Below are 24,426 nucleotides of genomic sequence, written 5' to 3' on the forward strand. Positions count from 1 at the left end.
GCTAGCGCTTAAGGGCCGGCGTGCCTTCCACAGCAAGAATTGGAAGCCAGGGACCCGGAAGTGAGGTGACCGTAATACTACGCCTCAATGTATGTTTCATCGTTCAACGTCATCAGGAAGCACTTCGATGTGCTGCAATGTGCACAAGAGCCTTGGCTCTCCAGGGACTTTCCCTCCTCGTTGGCTGAGATACAACAGCGGTAGCCATTGGCCTCCACTGCTGTCAGTCGCAACCAGTGAGGAGGGAGTGGTGGCATGGTTGATCTGTGCTCTGTGCCTCCCATTGGCATCCTGGGAGCGAGCATGTACAAGTGCCCCCAGAGCAAGCTGCTTCCCTCTATGTCCAAGCCAGCATGTATTTTACTACATTGTAAGAATGGATTTATTGTCTTTAACGGCTTCAATACTGGACACTTTCACCTCCTTCCTGCCCAGGCCAATTTTTAGCTTTCAGCGCTGTCGCACTTTGAATGACAATTGCGCGGTCATGCTACACTGTACCCAAATTAAATATTTATAATTTTTTTTTTGAGACAGATAGAGCTTCTTTTGGTGGTATTTTTTTTTATTTTATTTAGGTGCTATTTAATCACTGCTGGGTTTTTTTATTTTTTGCTAAAAAAAGAAAAAAATGAAAGTCAGAAAATTTGTAACAAAAAATGTTTTTTTCTAGTTTGTTAGAAAATTTTGTAAAGAAGTCGCTTTTTTCCTTCACTGATGGGCACTAACTGGCATCACTGATGGGCACTGACTGGCATCACTGATGGGCACTGATGGGGCTGCGCTGATGATCAGGGCAATGATTATCTATGCAGAACTCCCCTTTGAAGAAATGCAGTTGTTTGCCTCTCCCCACACTCTGTCAGTGTGAGGAGAGGAAAGCCGATAACCGTAATTTCCTTGTTTACATGTGATCAGCTGTGATAGCACACAGCTGATCACATGGGTAAAGAGCCTCGTCATCGGCTCTATACCGAGATCGGGATGTGCCGTCTCCCAGGGGCACAGCTGACCACCGATCGAATGCGCTGCAAGACTGGGAAAACGTCATCCCTGAATGAGAGAACCACCCTGCCCCCATCATTATACAATATGGGTGGTTAATAAATGGAGTTATGCTTTTATTGATTCCTGCGCTGTGGCCAGTTTCGTGTTTTCCACTTGATTCAAATGATTTCATCCCAGTATGATCTGACAGCCCAGTGTGATGCTTAGTCGAGGATCAGGCTTGTTTTGGGGTAACTCTAGAATTTAACATGCGTTTCAACGTCAGAACTGCTTATTATTGCACATAGAGACTTTCCTGGTTACATCTCTGTGTGACCTGGCCAAGCAAGAGGGAAGGAAGGTGTTAACCAGGAAGGTACAGCTTCCGTCCATTATGTGGTTCAGTACGGAGAGCCTGGGTCCCATTACCATTGACTATGGGCAGGTGTCTCCGGGTCCCATTACCAATGACTATGGGCAGGTGTCTCCGGGTCCCATTACCAATGACTATGGGCAGGTGTCTCCTTGTCTGTCACTCCCTGCCTCATTTTTTGTTGGTCCATTTCTGTTGAGACGACATAACTGGAAACCAAAGGACAAATAATGATGAATCCAGTTCGGCAATTTTTTCCTTGGTGATTTTACTAAAGGTGGTCTAATTTTACCAATGCTATTGTAGGACAGGCCGCCAGATTATGATGGATGAATTTGTCTTACAGATGCTGGTGGTTGGAGGCATTGACCGTGTATATGAAGTGGGCAGACAGTTCAGGAATGAAGGAATTGACTTGACCCACAACCCTGAATTTACAACCTGTGAATTTTACATGGCCTACGCAGATTATCACGACCTCATGGAAATCACTGAAAAGCTGCTGTCAGGTAAGACTTCACCTTGGTTTATTTACACCTTTTTTTCATTGTTACATGGTTAGTCTGTTTGAAAAAAAAAAAAAAAAAAAACACAAGTTACATCTAGTTCAACCAATAAAAGGGAAAAAAAAAAAAAAAATATATATATATATATATATATATATATATATGTGTGTATATATATATATATATGCATATACACGTGTGTGTATATATATATATATATATATATGCATATACACAATCCTATACCCACAGTTTATCCAGAGGAAGGCAAAAAACCCCAGCAAAACAAGATCCAATTTGCTCCAGCAGGGGAAAAAAAAAAGTCCTTCGTGATCCCTCAAGAGGCAATTGGATATTCTCTTAACATTACCTATAAATGTTAGTACCCTGTTATGTACATTTAGGAAAGAATCCTGTCCTTTTTTTATTTATTTATTTTTATTTTGCAATCTACTGAGCTGGACAGAAGGAGCTCTGGAGGGTATCTATTGCACATTTTCACAGCTCCTACTACGAAGAAACCTTTCCGTATTTGGAGATTAAATCTTTTTTCCTTCCGACGTAAAGAGTGCCCCCTTGTCCTCTGTGATGACCTTAAAGTGAATAACTCAACACCAAGTTCACTTTATGGAACACTTTTATGTATTTATGCATGGTGATCATGTCCCCCCCCCCCCCTTCTGTATTTATGCATGGCGATCATACCCCCTCTAAAGTACACTGCTCAAAAGAAATTAAAGGAACACTTTGAAAACCCATCAGATCTCAATGGGGAAAAAATATCATGCTGGATATCTATACTGAATGCACTGGGTAATGTGTTAGGATCTATACTGGTATGGACTGGGTAATGTGTTAGGATCTATACTGGTATGGACTGGGTAATGTGTTAGGATCTATACTGGTATGGACTGGGTAATGTGTTAGGATCTATACTGGTATGGACTGGGTAATGTGTTAGGAAGGAAAGGATGCCAGAATGTTTGATGGAAATGAAAATAATCACCCTACAGAGGGCTGAATACAAAGACACCCCAAAAATCAAAGTGAAAAAATGATGCAGCAGGTGAGTCCATTTTGCTGAAATTTCATTGCAGCAACTCGGAATGGTCCTCAGTAGTGTGTATGGCCCCCATGTGCTTGCATGCAAAGCTCCTAGTTCACTCCCTGGTCATCTCGCGCCTTGACTACTGCAATTCCCTTCTCGTTGACTTACCTCTACATCCCCCCTTCAATCCATCACAAACGCTGCTGCCAGACTCTTCCACCTTACCAATCGCTCAGTGTCCACTGCTCCTCTGTCAAGCCCTCCGGTGGCTTTCGCTCACCCAACAAATTAAATTCAAAATACTACTAATCTTACAAAGCCATCCACAACTTAGCCCCTAGTTACATCACTAGCCTAGTCTCAAAATACCAACCTAATCGCTCTCTTCGTTCCTCTCAAATCCTCCTGCTCTCTAACTACCTCGTCACCTCCTCTCATGCTCGCCTCCAGGACTTGACCAGAGCCTCTCCAATCCTATGGAACTCCTTACCCTTATCTGTCCGATATACTCTATTAGCTTTTAGATGATCCCTGAAAACCCTCCTCTTCAGTGAAGCCTACCCTACCCACACCTAACCACTATACCTCCATTTTCTCCATCAGCTCATCCCCCTCAGATTGTAAGCTCTAATGAGCAGGGCCCTCTAATTCCTCCTGTATTGAATTGTATTGTAACTGTATTGTCTTCCCTCACATTGTAAAGCGCTGTGCATACTGTTGGAGCTATATGCATGCCTGACAACATCGGGGCATCCTCCTAATGAGACGACAGATGGTGGCCTGGGGTATTTCCTCCCAGATCTGGACCAGGGCATCACTGAGCTCCTGAACAGACTGAGGAGCAACCTGGCGGTGTCGGATGGACCGAAACAAAATGTCCCAGAGGTGTTCTATTGGATTTAGGTCAGGCGAGTGTGGGGGCCATTTAATGGTATCAATTCCTTCATCCTCCAGGAACTGGCTGCATTCTCTCGCCACATGAGGCCAGGCATTGTCGTGCACCAGGAGGAACCCAGGACCCACTGTCCCAGCGTAGGGTCTGACAATGGGTCCAAGGATTTCATCCCAATACCCAATGGCAGTCAGGGTGCCATTGTCTATCCTGTAGAGATCTGTGCATCCCTCCATGGATTTGCCTCCCCAGACCATCACTGACCCACCACCAAACCAGCCATGCTGAACGATGTTACAGGCAGTATAACGTTCTCCACAGCTTCTCCAGACCCTTTCACGTCTGTCACATGTGCTCAGGGTGAACTCTGCTCTCATCTGTGAAAAGCACAGGGGGCAGTGGTGGACCTGCCAATTCTGGTGTTCAATGGCAAATGCCAGTCGAGCTCAACGATGCCGGGCAGTGAGCACAGGGCCTATTAGAGGACGTCGGGTCCTCGGACCACCCTCATGGAGTCTGTTTCTGATTGTTTGGTCAGAGACATTCACATCAGTGTCCTGCTGGAGGTCATTTTGTAGGGCTCTGGCAGTGCTCATCCTGTTCCTCCTTACACAAAGGAGCAGATACCGGTCCTGCTGATGGGTTAAGGACCTTCTACGGCCCTGTCCAGCTCTCCTAGAGTAACTGCCTGTCTCCTCCATGTTAATTTCATTAACACCAAAGCAGCTAAAACTGATTAACAACCCCCTCTGCTACTTAACTGACCAGATCAACATCTCAGGAGTTTAATTGACTTGATGCTATACTCTGATTAAAAAGTGTTCCTTTAATTTTTTTGAGCAGTGTATTTATACATGGTGATCATATCCCCCCCTTAAACTCCTCTTCTCAAGAAAGCATAAATTCAGTTCCTCTAATCTCTCCTTATAGCTGAGCTCCTCCATGCCTCTTATCAGTTTTGGTTGCCCTTCTCTGCACTTTCTCCAGTTGCTATTGCAAACATGGAAGCCCTGGCATCCCTTCAGACATGCATTTGCCTGGCTTGTCAATGTAATCTGCTGTGTTTTCGTGGCATCCCCAGGATCTCTACAGACTTGCACGGGCTGGGCTTGTCTGTGTCGACCGCTGTGACTGCTGTGCTTGCACGCCATCCTTGGCGTCCCCACAGATGGGCCCAGACTGCATGCTAGACTCTCTGGGGCTGTGGGTTGGACACCCCTGATTTAGAGGAAATAATCCTATTGTATTTCTCTTGCAGGGATGGTTAAGCACATACATGGTGGTTACAAAATCGTATATCACCCGGAAGGACCTGAAGGACCAGGCCAGGAAATAGACTTCACTCCACCATTCAGAAGGATCAGCATGGTGCACGAGCTGGAGAAAGTCCTGGGAAAGAAACTCCCTTCAACAGACCAGTTTGATACAGAAGGTAAAGGCAGTTGTAAATGATTTTAGGTTTACACTGTATGCAATAACTTTTATTTATCTGCACAAAAAAAAAAAAAAATATCTCAATTTGCCCCATTCACACACAATGCTGATGTGATGTACGGTGTGATCTGCATTTTTAGGCACTGGATGTCAAAGCATGTCACTGTGTGTAAAGAAAAAAAAAAAAAAGAGCAGGCGCTAAGATAATCAGAGGTTTGAGTAACCAAATGCTGCTAATCTGCTGCAGGTGTCCTACATATCAAGAGAGAGAGAGGGTAATCCGCGCAAGTTTGTAAAACTCCCAAAATGGCTAAATGTAAAAAAAGTGCTAATGTGCAAATGAAATATGATTAAATAAGTTAAATAGATGCTACTGTGTAAAATAAATAAAGATATGAAAAAAAATCAATATATGCACCGTGTATAAAACATATTTTGTTTGATCATATATATATATATATATATATATATATATATATATATACACCAATGCTAAATATAATGTGCAAAAATGCCAATAATTTGATAGTAAAATGTGTGCAAATGCCTGAATATTGTAAACCTCTGAAGGGTAGGGTAGGAGACTGTTACCCAAAAAGTGCAAGTGCAGAAAAACTTTGTGAAAAACTAAAAAAATATTACAATCAAATACATAAACAATTCAAACCAGTGATAACAAAAACAGACTAAATAAATATTCAATAGATAAATAAGTCCATCCAGAAAGTCTCAAGTGAAAAAGGTGCCAAAAAGTGATCTGATAAGTTCAAACGCTAAAATATCCTCAGTGACCACTCGTGAAAAAATCACACCAAATGTGCTCCACCGTTTCCCCCAAATCTGACTCCCCAGATGGGGAGCTGGTCAGAATATAAACCAGCAATCACATCTCAAGATGTTGCAAGGTAAGGGTAATAAATAAGAAAAGGAAGGATAGCAAGGTAAGGGTAATAAATAAGAAAAGGAAGGATACCTATATAGTGTAATTCCGTATAAAAATCTTCTAAAAGTTCTTTATTAAAAATAATTATATTGCACTCACATATTATAGTGTCTACCTGACACTGGGATCGCTCACATCTGACTCCTACACTCCTGCTGTGGCTCCAAGCCGCGAGCGTGGAGTATGACTCTCAGCGTCCTAGCCCCGCCCTACTAGTTTCGTCACCTGACGTCTTCATGGAGCCAAGCTCCAAGCTGCTCCATGGAGACATGGATAAAGTGTCATCATATGGCACTTCAAAAAAAGTTTTGAAGACCCTAGCTAGCTCATTTGCCAAGAGAAAGCTCAAGTTAGAAATCATCAAAAAATGTAATAATGATATACATTTTTCCACCTTTAGGGCCCTTGGGGGGGGGGGGGGGGTCCGCAGTGTCATTGTTGGGTACAGCAAGCGCACACACAACCTTTTGAAGGGCTTTTCTTGCTATCAATATATAATATTTGAATGTCCGTATCCTTGACACGGCACTTTAACGAGTTTCTGACCGCGCACTGTACAACTTCTGTGACTGTAGGTGAATTTTATTTGGGTACAGCGTTGTATGATCGCGCAATTTTAAGTTAAAATTACCGTATGATAGCTAAAAATGGCCTTGTCATGAAGGGGTGTAAATCTTCTGGAGGTCAAGTGGTTAATGACATTATTCCACCTTTAGGGCCCTTGGGGTCCACAGTCTCATTGTTGAATACAGCAAGCAGACTCCCAAACTATGAAGGGCTTTTCTTCCTATCACATTTGCTCTTTGATATTTTAATGTCCATAGACATGTCATGGTGGAACTTTTAACATTATGATAGTTAACTGTGCAGCTTTTTGCAACATGAAGCTGCTTTTCAGCTCACTGTCCTTTTTTCCTTCATCGGACTTATTTATCGATCGGTTATTGTTTGTTCTTCCAGAGACCCGCAAGCTGCTAGATGACATCTGTGCCGAGAAGGAGGTTGAATGCCCACCTCCAAGGACCACTGCAAGGCTACTGGACAAGGTAGGGTCCTTACAATACCAGTTTACACTGGTCAGATTGGAGTATTGTCAAAGACTACAACTCCCATCTAATGGCTCAAAGGAGTTTACCCAGTACAGAAGTGTTTTTGGCTGTTGAGGATCTTTGAATTCTGACCTGAAAAGGGTCCAGAAGTAACCCTCCTGGATAAGTAGGCTTATGCTGGCCCTACACTTTACAAAAAATCGGCCGAAATTCGGTCATTTGGACAGTTCTTTCGTTTTTCGGCCAGTTAATGGGCACAAATCGGTAATTGGTTGTGACATTTTTGAGCCTAACAAACGAAGGACAAGTTTGGAAATTTTCTGCCGAATGAACTAAAATTGAAAGGTTAATGTGTTTCTTGTGCAAACTGTTTGCACTCCGTATATGTGACAAAACAAACAAAAAACTGATTCATTTATTTCCACTGAACGATTTATAATTTATCGGTTATTACATGATGGCACGATTGTTTGCTCTCACGGCCGAGTGTTCGTTTTTCGAAAATTAGTTTGAACGATTTTTCGTATAGTGTATGGCCAGCATTAAAGCATTAAATAAAATAGTCAGCAGCTATAAATCCTGTAGCTGCTGACGTTTAATATATAGACACTTACCTGTCCAGGGAGCCTGCGATGTTGGCACCCCAGCCGATTTTCAGATCAGCTGCTGGGTGCGGATGCCGCCACCATTCATTCTAAGGGAAATCGGCAATGAAGCCTTTCGGCTTCACAGACGGTTCCCTATTTTGCATGTGCAAAGTTCCCTACACATTCTAATTGGCACAGCAGCGGGGGAAGTAGAATGAGGACAGAACTTCTGAGGGACGGCACCGCAGCGCTGTCTCCCAGAAGTGGGGACGGGTACCTGTTCAAAACAGGTACCCATTCCCCCTCATCCCTGAAAGGTGCCAAATGTGGCAGCGGAGGTTACACTTTTTGTTGGAACTCTGCTTTAACTTTGCGGTCCTCGAGACGTTTTTATATAATATAGCCTCAGGGTCAAGTGGCTATTCCAGTATTATAGCTGCACCCTTGATCCTAGTACCAAATTTGGTGATCCATTTTCAGGTAGTAGTGATTTGTGCTGCTCTACAGCCGCCTGATCACTTTTACAGGGCTCAGAAGGCTGCTAACCTTACTAAAGGGTTAGTTAACCTTTTCAGAAAAATGAAAAGGTGAAATAACACTGTACACCCTCCCCATTCCCCCAGTCTAAGTTGTACCTACCTCTGTGAGTGATGAGCTGTCAGTGCCCATGGAGCTGGTGCAATGGTTCAAGCAATATTAAAGCCTTGTTTTGTGTTTTTTTGTTTTTAAATAAACGTGTTATACTTACCTCCTCTGTGCAGTTGATTTTGCCCAGAGCTGCCCAGATCCTCCTCGTCTCGGGTCCCATTCCGGCGCTCTGGTTCCTCCGACCTGCTGGGTGCACCCACAGCAAGCAGCTCGCTCTGGGGGCACCTAAGCAGGCACGCTCTAGAATGGACACATAGATCATGGCCTGGCCCTGCCTCTCTGTCTTCAGATTGGCTCACTGGCTGTGATTGACAGCAGTGGGAGCCCATGGCAAAAAAAGCACCCCCCCCCCAAAGACCCCCCTAATACTTACCGGAACCCCATCTCGATCCAGCGATGTGCACGAGAGCCTTGGCTCTCCGGGGACTCTGCTTCCTCATTGGCTGAGACCGTCACGGCCACTGAGCCACTCAGGAGAGAGGGGGCAGGGCCAATCGGCAGCTATGTTTGTGAATGGACACGCAGTCCCAGCTTGGAAGCGAGCCTGATTGGGTAACCCCATTGAAATCTGCTTGTTCTGGGGGCATAGCCAGGAGCGCCGGCGGGGGGGACCAGAGAAAAGGAGGATTAATGCTGCTCTGTGCAAAACCATTACATAGAGCAGGTAAGTATAAAGTTTTTTTTTTTTTTTTTAATGAAACTTTTAATATCACTTTAAGCACTAAACTTTATGCATTTCTGTTTTTCAGTTGGTTGGTGAATTCCTGGAAGTGACATGTATTAATCCAACTTTTATTATTGACCATCCTCAAATCATGAGCCCTCTTGCCAAATGGTAGGATTCTGACCTGATCCCTTCTTAAGCTTTTTGTTCATCTTTATTTCCTTGCTTTTTTGTTTTCATGTTGGTGACATAGATGTGACCTTGTTCTTGTTTCTGTGTCAGGCACCGGTCAGAAAAGGGACTGACGGAAAGATTTGAGCTTTTTATCATGAAGAAAGAGATTTGCAATGCCTACACTGAGATGAATGACCCGATCCGACAGAGGGAGCTGTTTGAAGATCAAGCCAAGGTAATTGGGATTGAATCGCACAGGAAAAATCCCTAATGTATTGGCTAACAGATTTCCAGAATGAATGCAGAATCCTGGGGAGACCAGATATAGTGAATGCAGAGTCCTGGGGAGACCAGATATAGTGAATGCAGAGTCCTGGGGAGATCAGATATAGTGAATGCAGAGTCCTGGGGAGATCAGATATAGTGACTGCAGAGTCCTGGGGAGATCAGATATAGTGAATGCAGAGTCCTGGGGAGACCAGATATAGTGAATGCAGAGTCCTGGGGAGATCAGATATAGTGACTGCAGAATCCTGGGGAGACCAGATATAGTGAATGCAGAGTCCTGGGGAGACCAGATATAGTGAATGCAGAGTCCTGGGGAGACCAGATATAGTGACTGCAGAGTCCTGGGGAGACCAGATATAGTGACTGCAGGGTCCTGGGGAGACCAGATATAGTGACTGCAGAATCCTGGGGAGATCAGATATAGTGAATGCAGACTCCTGGGGGGATCAGATATAGTGAATGCAGAGTCCTGGGGGGATCAGATATAGTGAATGCAGAGTGCTGGGGAGATCAGATATAGTGACTGCAGGGTCCTGGGGAGACCAGATATAGTGACTGCAGGGTCCTGGGGAGACCAGATATAGTGAATGCAGAGTCCTGGGGAGACCAGATATAGTGAATGCAGAGTCCTGGGGAGACCAGATATAGTGAATGCAGAGTCCTAGGGAGACCAGATATAGTGAATGCAGAGTCCTGGGGAGACCAGATATAGTGAATGCAGAGTCCTGGGGAGACCAGATATAGTGAATGCAGAGTCCTGGGGAGACCAGATATAGTGAATGCAGAGTCCTGGGGAGACCAGATATAGTGAATGCAGAGTCCTGGGGAGACCAGATATAGTGAATGCAGAGTCCTGGGGAGACCAGATATAGTGAATGCAGAGTGCTGGGGAGATCCGATATAATGAATGCAGGGTCCTGAGGAGATCAGATATAGTGACTGCAGAGTCCTGGGGAGATCGGATATAGTGAATGCAGAGTGCTGGGGAGATCAGATATAGTGACTGCAGGGTCCTGGGGAGATCAGATATAGTGAATGCAGAGTCCTGGGGAGATCAGATATAGTGAATGTAGGGTGAAAGCATATTTACCTTTTTGTTCATTTAATAAAAATAATACATTGACAGCCAATGTCACATAAAATGGCTGGCTGACATTTGGAGGTGTCGGTGTCCTTCATGTGTTTGTCCTGTAGGGTTGGGGTATAGGGGGTACATGCCAGCACAGGACTCCAGCTCATACGGGTATAGGGGGTACATGCCAGCACAGGACTCCAGCTCATACGGGTATAGGGGGTACATGCCAGCATAGGGCTCCAGCTCATACGGGTATAGGGGGTACATGCCAGCACAGGACTCCGGCTCATACGGGTATAGGGGGTACATGTCAGCATAGGGCTCCAGCTCATACGGGTATAGGGGGTACATGCCAGCACAGGATTCCGGCTCATACAGGTATAGGGGGTACATGCCAGCACAGGGCTCAGTTTTATATGGGTATAGGGGGGTACATGCCAGCACAGGACTCCAGCTCATACGGGTATAGGGGGGTACATGCCAGCATGGGACTCCGGCTCATACGGGTATAGGGGGTACATGCCAGCACAGGACTCCCGCTCATACAGAGATATCCCGGTGTGTTCCTAGGCCAGTATGTAGATTAATCCTTTACAAATCTGATATAAACTTTTTTTCATGTGCTTTCCCAGGCTAAAGCAGCGGGTGATGACGAGGCCATGTTCATCGATGAAACCTTCTGCACCTCCCTGGAGTATGGCCTGCCCCCTACAGCAGGTTGGGGAATGGGCATTGACCGCCTTACCATGTTTTTAACTGACTCAAACAACATCAAGGTATGTCGGAGTTTGTAAGGACACTCGGCCATTGTGGGGGGCTTCTTCTTCTCCCAGATATCTAATACCCGTCTGTTTACTCTTCCAGGAGGTGCTGCTGTTCCCCGCCATGAAACCAGAAGACAATAAAAAAGAGTCTGGGCCCGGCCAGAGCTCCGGAACGTCCGTCTAACCTCGCTGACCTGTCTGATTTTAGAGTGTTTAATGTGATTTTGTTTGGGGCGCTGTCTGCACCTACATGCAGCTCGTTCTGCTTTATACTGAAAATAAATTATAAAAAATTACTGTTTAGATTTTTTTTTTATTTTATTGTAGTTCTTGAACAACGGGGGGGCCGTAGTTTGGGAATCCCTTCCCTAGAGAATAAAATCGTGTTAGTTCCTATTTTTTTATGTCCCTTGAGATTATCGCAACCGCATCAGTGTTTCTCAACTCCGGTCCTCAGGGCCCACCAACAGGCCAGGTTTGCAAGAAAACTGAAATACATCACAGGTGATATCATTTGCTGCTCAGTGATTGCAGTATACTAGTCTGAATCTCCCCAAGGTAATACTTAAAATCTGGCCTGTTAGTGTGTCCTAAGGACCGGAGTTGAGAAACACTGCTCTAGGAAAGAAAATTTTCAGTAAAAAACACACTAAAGAAGTGGTTCCCAACTCCAGTCCTCAGAACCCACTAACAGGCCAGATTTTCAGTATTACCTTGGGGAGATGCAAACAAGAGTACTGCAATCACTGAGCAGCAAATGATATCACCTGCCAGGAAGGCTGTACGGGGCCCCTTGATTTCTAACAGTAGCTCTGATCACACTGCAATACATCCTTTCCCGGCTATGCTGGCCGGGGACACGGAGAGGCAGACCCGGAAGTGATGTCATACACGTCGCTTTCCGGGTAACAGCAAGAATGGGGAGGAGAGCGGACCTGTGTCATCTCCCTCCCCTGCACCCGTCATGTTGGTTCCAGGCCTGCAGATGGGCAAGCAGGGCCCGGAAAAAACTACAAAGGGGGGCTCGCCGGTACCTGGGGTGTGTGGAAGCAATCGGGAAGCAGCTTTAGCCACCTGAATATTTTACCACCTGGTCCATTTTACACACAATCCTGGAGGCTGCAGCCATACGGACCTGGCAGCGAAAGGGTTAAATGGCTGTCTTGCTCAACTGCCATTCTTATGTCCAGTTGGAATCAGGGCCTGGCACAAGGGGTGGGCAGGAGGGGGCAGCCGCCCTGGGCGCAATGGTTTATTGCAGGGATGGGGGCGCCTTGACCCTAACTCTAAGGGAAGGGGGAGGGGCGCAGTTTGGAATCAGGGGGCGGCTGCCCTGGGCGCAATGGTTTATTGCAGGTATGGGGGCGCCTTGACCCTAAGGGAAGGGGGGGGGGGTGCGTAGTTTGGCATCTTTGCCCTGGGCGCTTAATGACCTTGTTCCTGCACTGGTTGGAATGCCCTTATAGAGAGCTACAAGGTGTTCTCTGACAGCTACACACAGGCAGTGTCTTTCCCAATTCATATCAGAGCAGCTAATCACCCTGGAAGCATGAAAAAATTCATCATCAAGTTCAATATAATATTTGAGTGTCACCACAGAGTGGCGCTGTGGACACTAATATATAAATCTGTGCCTCGTCCTAAATACATTAGTAAGGGATTATATAAGAAGATGGACACCATAATCTTACAACAGACTAAAATTGTCTAAAAACTATTTTTATTACAATTCCTTTTAAAATAAAAACATTCCACAATAGTGAGAAAATATAGATACAAATTAATTCCAAAATGGACAGGCATCCTCAGTGTTAAATATATTTTGCCCAACAAAATTATTGTAATTCGTTGTCATTTTAAATAGCTCAGCATGAAAAGAGCTTTCCTGGAGCATTTCAGTCCCTGGTAGTGCAACTGAAGCAAACAATCAATTATGTGTGGCAAGGCGCTGTCACCGGGATCTCCCGGATAAAGTTGTAGACAGACACAAGTCAGGAGATGAATACAAAGGCTTTAGCAATGTCTAGAAGCACAGTGAAGTCTATTATTAGGAAGTGGAAGGTATTTGGTACAACACAGAGACCCCCCCTGGATCAGGACATCGCTCCAAACTGTATGAAAGAGCCAGGAGGAAACTGGTCAGAGAGGAGTCCGAGTGGTCATTGTGTGCATGTGACAACAATATCACAAATTCTCCACAAAAGAGGCTTGTATGGGAGCAGTGCAAGAAAAAAAGCCACTCAAGAAAGGCCACATGTAGTCACCACTGAGCTTTGCCAAAACGCACCTTGAAGATTCTGAGGCCGCATGAAAAATGGTGTTCTGGTCAGATGAGACTAAAATTTAATTATTTGGCCTCAACACCAAATATGTCTGGCAGAAATCCATCCAAATAACACCATTCCTACAGTAAAGCATGTAAGTGGTAATTTCTCTTACGTCCTCCGACAGTCGCCGCCTCCTCTAAGTCATCACTATTGGGTATTGACTTCCGCTCCGCAGGAGTAGCTAGGCATAAAGACTTAGTCAAAAGAACAAAGGCATTTGCATATACACACCCATGGGGGCGGTCCCACTGGTCAATACCCCCCTGCAGTGACCACTCCCAACTGTTGTGGGGGTGGTAATATCCTGTAATGGGGGGGGTTTCTCTACAGTAGGGACTGGAGCACTTGTCAGGATAGAAGGAAAAATGAATGGGGCAAAATGCCATCAGGTTCTTGAAGAAAATCTGCTGCCCTCTGCTGGCAGAAGGTTGTTAATGGGAAAAAGATTTACCTTCAAACATGACAATGAGCCAAAGCACACAGCAAAAATTGGTTGGAGGGGAAAAAAGTGAATGTCCTTGCATAGCCTAGTCAGAGCCCAGACTTAAAGGGATTGTAAAAGTTATTTTTCTCAAAATAACAAACATGTGGGAGGGTTTTGCACAGAGCAGCCCGCATCCTCCTCATCTTGGATGCCCTGGTGGTGCTCCTGGCTCCTCCTCCTTTATTGGGTGCTCCCCATGGAGAGCCGCTTTCCCTGGAGGGGCACCTGTGCGGGCGTGCTCACGAGTCCTGCTGCTGCGTCCATTGACACGAGGTGGGACTCGCTCCCCCCCCCCCCCGCCGCGTGCGTCACTGGATTTGATTGACAGCTGCTGGAGACTACTGCTGCCATCAATCTATCCAATGAGGACCTGAATCAGGTTCAGGTAAGAATGGGGGGGGGGGGGGGGGGGCACAGCTGCAGCACCGAAGGTTTTTCCCCTTATTGCATAGGATGCATTAATGTAAAGAAACCTTGAGACTTTACAACTCCTTTAAACCCCATTGTGGACTGCAGTCTTCAAGTCATTCCACAGATATCCAAACGGTCACCATCAAATATAACTGAACTCGAGCAGTTCTGCAAAGAGGAGCGGGCAAATATTGCAAAGTTAGTAGAGACAAATCCCAAAAGAATAAAGGCTGAAATTAAAGCAAAAGGTGGTTCAACAAAATACTGACCTAAGGGGGGGAATCCTTTTTCCAACTCAGTGATTCAGTTTTTAAATTTTTATTTTTTCTGACATATTGGTATTATATATTTCACTTGGTTGTTATACAGTAAATACAGATGGATAAAACAAAAACTACGTCTGTCTTCATTTCAGGCTGCAAGGCAACAAAATGTGATTTTAAATGGGAGGGGGGGTGATTCTTTTCTATAACCACTGTATATGCGACCCCACTGATAAAGGCTCGCTTCCATGAGGCCACATATATACTGTATATACGTACTGTCGATGGGAAGGAGTTAAAATGGAGTTCCACCCAAAAGTGTAACTTCTGCTTATATGCTTCCTCCCAGTCGTCTGGTGCCACATTTGTCACCTTTCAGGGGGGAGGGGGGGGAACGGGTACCTGTTTTTGACAGCGCTGTCCCTCGGAAGTTTGCCCCCCCCCCCCCCCCCCCCGCCGCCACTGGGCCAATTAGAAAGCGCAGCGTAGGGAACCGGCTGTGAAGATGAAAGGCTTCACCGCCGGGTTTTCTTACCTTGAATGGCGGCGGGAACCCTGGACAGGTAGGTTCTAATATTTAAAAGTCAGTTGCTACAGTATTTGTAGCTCAAGTCATATACCAAAGAAGGCCGCGCTTAGACTTAAAGCGGAGTTCCAGCCTCAAATACCTTTTTTAACTAAAAATAGCCCTATAATACTAATCCATCACCCTTACAGAACTGCTATTCTCATACTTACAAGGTTTATGGTATTGGATTTTAGTCAAAATCTTACTTTTAACCACTTTGCCACTGCTCACTAGAGCTCTACTGCGGCAAAGTGGTTCGTTATCGTCTGGCGACGTAAGCCTACGTCGCCAAACACTCCCATTTCTCGGCGGCGCGCTCCCGCTGTATTCAGTCACATCGGGAGTCGGGCCAGGGGAGGAGTGGCGGCGATCGCCGCTGCTCTTTCCCGATCGTCGGGGAATCGAGTCTGGAGATCCGCTTGTGTAAACAGAGCGGGCGGATCTCCTAAGTGACAGGCAGGGTCAGATTTCAGGGTTCAGCATAGCTGAACCTGCGATCTGTCCCTGTGTCACTCAGTCACCTCCCCCCACACACGTTAGTAAGCACCAGGCATACATTAACCCCTCCCTCTCCAAAAAAATGAACCCCTTCCCTGCCAGTGTCATTTTTACAGTAACAGTGCATATTTTTAGCACTGATTACTGTAGTATTGTCACTGGTAACCCCAAAAGTGTCAAAAATGTCAGTCAAGGGTCCGATCTGTCCGCTGCAATGTCGCAGTCCCGCAAAAAAAATCGCAGATCGCCGCCATTACACGTTAAAAAAAAAAAACAACAAAAATGACAAAAATCTTTCCCTTTGTTAGTAAACGCGATAACTTTTGCGCAAACCAATAAAAATACGCTTTTTGCGATTTTTTTTTTTTTTTTACCAAACATAGGTAGGATAAAACAAATTGGCCGAAAATGTTAAAATTTGATTTTTACATTTTTTTGGGGGGAATTTCATATAAAAAAATGTGAAAAATATTGTTATTTTTGCAAAATTGACGCTCTTTTTTTGCTTATAGCGCGTGATCAAAAAATCGCACAGGTGATCAAATACCACCAAAAGAAAGCTCTGTTTCTGGGAAAAAAAGGACGTCAAATTCGTTTAGGTACAGCGTCGCACGACCGCGCAATTGTCCGTTAAAGTCACGCAGTGCGGAATTGCAAAATACCCCCTGGTCGTTTAGCAGCCAAATCCTCCGGGGCTTAAGTGGTTAACCTTGAATGGCGGCGGGAACCCTGGACAGGTAGGTTCTAATATTTAAAAGTCAGTTGCTACAGTATTTGTAGCTCAAGTCATATACAAAAGAATGCCGCGCTTAGACTTAAAGCGGAGTTCCAGCCTCAAATACCTTTTTTAACTAAAAATACCCCTATAATACTAATCCATCGCCCTTTACAGAACCGTTATTCTCATACTTACAAGGTGTACAGTATTGGATTTTAGTCAAAATCTTACTTTTAAAAATGCTGTCTGGGCGTGGCCATCTTGGATGTGGGCATCTGAAGCCGCAGTGTAATCTGCTGTGTCCTTCTTCCTGATTCCAGGGAGTGGTTTGGGAGTTCTTCCTGATTCCAGCCTCCTGGGAGTGATGACGAACAGCTCCCAGGATGCAATGCAAAGGCGGAAGTGATGTCGTTGGCCGTGGCCGCAGAGGGGGGGAGAAGGAGGAAGTACAATCAAAAATGCCCTGAAAATAAGGTAAGGGACCCCTGAAAAAAATTGAAAATGCCCAATTGTTGATCAGCATAGCGAGCACTCCAGGAATCACTAAAGTTGCAAAATAGGCCGGAAATCCGCTTTAACAAATAATGAGCTAAAATTAATTCATTCAATTACTCAGAGCAAGCTGCTGACACACATGTAAGATTAAACATAAATAACATAATTGAAAAGAGGGTGCAGCGCTATGCGTCTCATAAAAAAGTCCACAAAGGAGAAAACTCGAGTGTAGATGTGAATAGGTGGAGTGATTTGGTCAATCGGGCAGAAGTACAGATGAAAACCAACACCGAACACACTGCCTCTTACCCTTTAGCCACATCAGATACAGCATTGAAGTATCCTTAAACCGGCCCAACCAATATCCTCAGGGATGTAGGAACGATACTCCCACTCCTTTATGCTGGTGATTTCTCCGTGCACACAGAATATCCAGAGGCATAAGATCCGAAGGACACAAAAAGGAGAGCACTCCTAGGGCAGTACGTTCCAAATAGGCAAAGATTTATTAAATGGATACTAATTTACACTCACATTTAGCAGGATGTAAAAGCGCTGTAGTGACATGAAGGCTGAATTTGTTTCAAACAAAAAAAAAGATGGCCGCTGCGTCCCAATACATGATGACGTCACCTGTCCGAGGCCCACCCAATGCGTTTCGTCAGCGATGTCGTCATCAGGGGCGTGGGGAGTGTGAGTGTAAATTAGCATAGGGCAGTATGTTCCAGATAGGCAAAAATGTATTAAATGGATACTAATTTAAACTCACATTTAGCAGGATGTAAAAGCGCTGTAGTGACATGAAGGCTGAATTAGTTTCAAACCACAAAGATGGCCGCTGCGTCCCAATACGCGATGACGTCACACGTCCAAGGCCCACCCAATGCGTTTCATCAGCGATGACGTCGTCAGGGGCGTGGTAAGTGTGAGTGTAAATTAGCATAGGGCAGTACGTTCCAAATAGGCAAAAATGTATTAAATGGATACTAATTTACACTCACCACTAGAGTGTATGAATGGATGCACTAGAGGAAAACCGAGATCCGTGTTTCTGCTTAGGAGAAACACAAGATCCCTATTGTCCTCTGAAACAGAACGGCGGTCTGCCTCTCCTCGAAATGATTGTGGTGGACCCGCTCATTTGCTCCTGCTGTGCCCAATCGCAGCGGGGGCGTGCACGCGCCTCCCCAGATCTTGTGCACAAAATCATATACTATAATTTAAAAAAAATTGCTGCGCGCCGCTGAAGTGTTTGGGTTTGATTTGAAGAAAAGGTGAATAGAATAGTGCCGGATGAGATACCGTAGCCCGTGAGACCACCGGTAATGGGGGGGGGGGGGGTCCGTACTCTTTTGTGACCATACATCTTTGTGGCAGCGGTGAATCTGTGCGGGGAAGGGATTGGGACTCCTCTTGCCTTTTGATCTTGGGATACATCATCGCTCCTTCAGGGACTTTTTGTTTTATATTTGATTTATTTCACACTTGGACTCGCTCATTCAGGTTATTTGATTCATGGCGCAACACATTTATGTTCATTTTATTTTTGTGTAAAATATCTCACGCCAGTGGTGCAGATTTCGTTTTTAACCACTTGCCGACTGCCTAACGACTATTTACGTCAGCAGTCAGCCCCTCACAGGCAAAGTGACGTAGGATTACGTCGCTAGCCTGTGAGGATCTAGGGAGCGAGCACGCGCCGCCGGAGGCACGCTCCCGCTCTCGCGCAAACGCCCCCCCCCCCCTGCGCGTGTGCCCAGTGGACCAGATGTCCGCTGGGCACTCGCGATCTTCCGTTACACCGGAAGAAAGGCAGGCGGCTAATGTAAACAAAGCCGCCTGTCATTCTCCCCTGTGTAAAAATGGAGATCAGATGGTTCTACTATGTAGGACCCTTGATCACTGTTCCTACACCAGTAGCCACAGCCAATCACAGTTAGAATCACGCCCCTAGGGACACACTTAACCCCTCCCTCTCAAAAAAAAGTTAACCCCTTCACTGCCAGTGTCATTTTTACAGTAACAGTGCATATGTATAGCACTGATTACTGTAGTAATGTCACTGGTAACCTCAAAAGTGTCAAAAATGTCAGTTAAGGGTCCAATCTGTCCGCCCCAATGTCGCAGTCCCGCTAAAAAATCGCAGATCGCCGCCATTACTCGTTAAAAAAAAAGCAATAAAATGACAAAAATCTTTCCCTTAGTTAGTAAACGCAATAACTTTTGCGCAAACCAATCAAAATACGCTTTTTGCAATTTTGTTTTACCAAACATATGTAGCAGAAAACAAATTGGCCTAAAATGTTAAAAAATTTTGATTTTTACATTTTTTTTTGGGGAATTTCATATAAAAAAAAGTGAAAAATATTGTTATTTTTGCAAAATTGTCGCTCTTTTTTTGTTTATAGCGCATGATCAAAAAATCGCACAGGTGATCAAATACCACCAAAAGAAAGCTCTGTTTGTGGGAAAAAAAGGACGCCAAATTCGTTTGGGTACAGCGTCGCACCACCGCGCAATTGTCCATTAAAGTCACGCAGTGCCGAATCACAAAATAGGCCCTGGTCAGAAAGGGGGTAAAATATTCTGGGGCTTACGTGGTTAAATAAAGAAAACAGAAGTAAGAGGAGGAATTTGTTTTTATATAAAACTTTATCAACAGCACAGCAATCATTTGGATTCCGCGGTAAAAATCCCTGTCACGGCTGTAGCGCGGTGCATTGTGTGAGTTGTAGTCCAGTGCGGCCTTATCTCCAAGTCCTTATTCTTCTGACGGAACTACATTTCCCAGAATGCCCCGCTCACCTCGCCCGCAGTGCTTTTTGGTTCTCTGTTGGGTTGGTGCGGTGGATCCGCTGTGATAACGGCGGGGGACCCCTATCAGTCCCTCCTGTTTGAGGGGAGCCGACACCGGGCCCTCCGAGGCCCCCCGAAATACCTCACCGTGAAGAACCACTGGGCGTGACGTCATTAGGAGGGCGACAAACTTGGGAGCAGCATGGCTGGGTAATGGACAGAAATAAACAAACATGACCTGCGGAACTACAAGTTCCAGCGTGTCTGGGAGCAGCTGGGCGCCCTCAGGTTGGCTGGACTTGCTCTGTACTATTTATAGAGAGGCAAAACTCCAGGAGCTGTCACTATAGGTTGTTGTGCCTTGTGTTTGGACAGCTGTCTGCTCAGGAGGTACTACAAGTCCCAGGATAATCCTCCCTTGTTGCGCTAGCTTGTATTGGGCCATAAAAGGTCTACTGTAGAGGCACTACATGTCCCAGCATGGCAGGATCTATCACTACAGGTTGTCCTGGCTTGTATTAGGAGAGCTTAGAGCTCTAGTGGCACTACATGTCCCAGCATGGCAGGACCTAACACCGCAGGTTGGCCTGGCTTGTATTGCGACAGCGTAGGGCTCTAGTGGCACTACATATCCCAGCCAGCATGGCAGGATCTATCACTACAGGCTGGCCTGGCTTTTTTTTTTAGGAGAGCTTAGAGCTCTAGTGGCACTACAAGTCCCAGCATGGCAGGATCTATCACTACAGGCTGGCCTGGCTTGTATTGGTACAGCTTAGAGCTCTAGTGGCACTACAAGTCCCAGCATGGCAGGATCTATCACTACAGGCTGGCCTGGCTTGTATTGGTACAGCTTAGGGCTCTAGTGGCACTACAAGTCCCAGCATGGCAGGATCTATCACTACAGGCTGGCCTGGCTTGTATTGGTACAGCTTAGGGCTCTAGTGGCACTACAAGTCCCAGCATGGCAGGACCTAACACCGCAGGTTGGCCTGGCTTGTATTGCGACAGCGTAGGGCTCTAGTGGCACTACAAGTCCCAGCATGGCAGGATCTATCACTACAGGCTGGCCTGGCTTGTATTGGTACAGCTTAGAGCTCTAGTGGCACTACAAGTCCCAGCATGGCAGGATCTATCACTACAGGCTGGCCTGGCTTGTATTGGTACAGCTTAGGGCTCTAGTGGCACTACAAGTCCCAGCATGGCAGGATCTATCACTACAGGCTGGCCTGGCTTGTATTGGTACAGCTTAGAGCTCCAGTGGCACTACATGTCCCAGCATGGCAGGACCTAGCATTGCAGGTTGCCCTCTCTTGTATTGGGGCAGCTGACAGCTCAAGGGGTACTACTAGTCCCAGTATGGCAGGATCTAGCACCGCAGGTTGCCCTGGTTTGTAGTGGGACAGATGGCAGCTCTACAGGCACTACATGTCCCATCATGGCAGGATCTATCACTACAGGTTGTCCTGGCAGGGAACCATCGCGGGTGTCAGGCGGCAATCGGAGCCGCCTGCCCCGTGCATCGGCTTCCCTGTTGACGAGCGGGAGCGCAGCGGCGATGGCGCGCGCTCGCCCCCTAGCTGCCTGCGCGCAACTGACGTATACCTACGTTGGTTCGCGCAGGAGCGGCTGCCTGCTGCAGTATAACTGGTAAAGTGGTTAAAATCCGTATTATTTGCTAGAAAATTACTTCGAACCCCCAAACGTTTATATATATATATATATATATATATATATATATTTTAGCAGAGACCATAGAGAATAAAATGGCGATCGTTGCAATCTTTTGTCACACTGTTTTTGCGCAGAAGTCTTTCAAACTCAGTTTTTTGGGAAAAAAATACACTTTAATGACTTTTTAAAAAAAAAAAAATAAAGTTAGCCCAATTTTTTTGTATAATGTGAAAAATGACGTTACGCCAAGAATCTTTTTATTTTATTTATATAATCTTTATTCTTAGCCCAAAAAATTTTGAGTCTCATTTTATCCAGAATTGTGCAGCTCTGCAGGGTTGCTTGACTGCGCAATTGTCATTCAAAGTGTGACAGCGCTGAAAGCTGAAAATCGTCCTGGGCAGGAATGGGGGTGGAAGTGCCCGGTATTGAAGTGGTTAAATCCAGATAAAATTGATATTACCGGTTTGGGTGGATACTCATGGGTTGAATCCTTCAGCGGGATCCTCATTTATTTTTATGGAAGGAGTGTGACATCATTTAGAATTCTGGTGGGAATATCCCGGAGAATATTGAAATATCAGCTTTAGGCGGAGTCAGCCTTGGATAGGTGGAGGAATTATTTGGCATTTAATATGATCCCCTCTCTCTCTCTCTCTCTCTGTTGGCACAGATCATGGACAGCGGATGAAATCGCAGCGTTGTGCTACGACCATTACCGGACCAAGTTACCCAAGCAAGGCCAGCCGGACCCGAGCCGAGAATGGACGCTGCTGGCGGCTGTCATACAAGTAGACGCAGCACAGGGGGCGCCCTCCACCAAGAAAGGTGATTTTTGTTCTTCCTTTTTTTATGTAAACTGAACAAAATTATAAATGCAACACTTTTGTATTTGCCCCCATTTTTCATGAGCTGAACTCAAAGATCTAAGACTTTTCCTATGTACAGAAAAGGCCGATTTCTCTCCAATATTGTTCGTAAATCTGTGTTAAGTGGGGTACACACGATATAAAATAATCGGGCAAACGATTGTCCAGTTTTCCTCGTTGTTTTACAGCAAATCAGAACCGATGAACGACAAAGGATTTTTTTTGTTGTTTATTGTTTCTGATCGTGTGCAGTCTTTCTTTTCTGATTTTTCTTGTACAAAAACTGTACACATTAACCACTTTAAGACCCCGTTCACACTGGGGCGACCTGTCAGGCGACCTGGTCGCCTGGCATAGAGAAGCTGTGGACCCGTTCTAATAGGAGCGACACAAGTCGCTCCGACTTAGAAAAAGGGTCCGGAGCTTCTTTGGGGCGACCCGGAGCGACCTGCATTGACTTCAATGTTATGAAGTCCGTGCCGGCCGCTCTGAGGTCGCCCCGGGAAGTCGGATCGCCCCAGTGTGAACGGGGCCTATGACTGGAAGGATTTGCCCCCTTAATGACCAGGGGGTATTTTGTGATTCGGCACTGCGTTACTTTAACGGACAATTGCGCGGTCGTGCGACGCTGTACCCAAACAAAATTTACGTCCTTTTTTTCTCACAAACAGAGCTTTCTTTTGGTGGTATTTGATCACCTGTGCGATTTTTATTTTTTGCGCTAAAAACAAAAAAAGAGCGTTTATTTTGAAAAAATAACAATATTTTTCACATTTTTTTATATGAAATCCCCCCCCCCAAAAAAAATTTAAAAAGCAAAATTTTTTTAAATTTTTGGCCAATTTGTTTTCTGCTACATATGTTTGGTAAAAAAAAAATCACAATAAGCGTATTTTGATTGGTTTGCGCAAAAGTTATCGCATTTACTAACTAAGGGAAAGATTTTTGTCATTTTTGGTGTTTTTTTTTTAACGCGTAATGGCGGAGATCTGCGATTTTTTTTTTTTTTTTTTTTTTTTTTTTTTTTTTTGCGGGACTGCGACATTGCGGCGGACAGATCGGACCCTTGACTGACATTTTTGACACTTTTGGGGGTACCAGTGACATTTCTACAGTAATCAGTGCTATACATATGCATATGTATTTGATCACCTGTGCGGTTTTTGTTTTTTTGCGCTAAAAAAACAAAAAAAAGAGCGAAAATTCTGGAAAAAAAAAACAATATTTTTCACATTCTGCTATAGAACGTTCCCAAAAAAAAAAAAATTAAAAATGAAAATTTTTTAACATTTTAGGCCAATTAGCTTTCTGCTGCTTATTTTTGGTGAAGAAAAAAAAAAAAATTACATGTAAACAAAAAAAGAGCGACAATTCTGTAAAAAAAAAAAAAAAACATTTTTCACATTCTGCTATAGAACGTTCTTTAAAAATCAAAACTTTTTAACATTTTAGGCCAATTTGCTTTCTGCTACTGATTTTTGGTAAAAAAAAAAATCGCATGTAAACAAAAAAAGAGCGACAATTCTGTAAAAAAAAAAAAAAAAAAAAAAAAAAAAAAAGCAATATTTTTCACTTTCTGCTATATAACATTTCCAAAAAAAAAAAATTTAAAAATCTAAATTTTTTAATATTTTAGGCCAATTTGTTTTCTGCTACATTTTTTTAGTAAAAAAAATTGCAATAAGCGTATTTTGATTGGTTTGCGCAAAAGCTATCGCATCTACAAACTACGGGAAAGATTTATACCATTTTTATCTTTTTTTTTTTTTTTCTTTTTTTTACCAGTAATGCGATTTTTAGCAGGGCTGCGGCATTGCGGCGGACAGATCGGACCCCTGACTGACATTTTTGACACTTTTTGGGGGACCAGTGACATTACTACAGTAATCAGTGT

The 24,426-nt window shown here is 44.8% G+C and overlaps 2 protein-coding genes across 3 annotated transcripts in view; both read left to right on the forward strand.

Moving 5' to 3' along the window:
• Window positions 1-11,728, forward strand: part of KARS1 (lysyl-tRNA synthetase 1) — a 45,471-nt gene extending 33,743 nt beyond the window's left edge. For both annotated transcript variants that reach the window (XM_082271105.1, XM_082271106.1), the window contains 7 exons: window positions 1,707-1,869; window positions 5,065-5,238; window positions 7,144-7,229; window positions 9,217-9,302; window positions 9,414-9,540; window positions 11,301-11,444; window positions 11,533-11,728. In XM_082271105.1, coding sequence (XP_082127231.1) covers window positions 1,707-1,869; window positions 5,065-5,238; window positions 7,144-7,229; window positions 9,217-9,302; window positions 9,414-9,540; window positions 11,301-11,444; window positions 11,533-11,616 — 864 coding nt within the window. In that variant the 3' untranslated portion in view covers window positions 11,617-11,728. The remainder of the gene's footprint in view (window positions 1-1,706; window positions 1,870-5,064; window positions 5,239-7,143; window positions 7,230-9,216; window positions 9,303-9,413; window positions 9,541-11,300; window positions 11,445-11,532) is intronic.
• An 8,333-nt stretch (window positions 11,729-20,061) lies between these two features.
• ADAT1 (adenosine deaminase tRNA specific 1) overlaps window positions 20,062-24,426 on the forward strand; it is a 50,295-nt gene continuing 45,930 nt past the window's right edge. The window contains exons 1-2 of the mRNA XM_082269780.1: window positions 20,062-20,202; window positions 22,337-22,491. Of these exons, the coding sequence (XP_082125906.1) occupies window positions 20,195-20,202; window positions 22,337-22,491 (163 nt within the window). The 5' untranslated portion in view covers window positions 20,062-20,194. The remainder of the gene's footprint in view (window positions 20,203-22,336; window positions 22,492-24,426) is intronic.

The sequence above is a fragment of the Pelophylax lessonae genome, assembly GCF_965119305.1.
Source record: "Pelophylax lessonae genome assembly, chromosome: 10".
In the NCBI taxonomy this organism is placed as follows: Eukaryota; Metazoa; Chordata; class Amphibia; order Anura; family Ranidae; genus Pelophylax; species Pelophylax lessonae.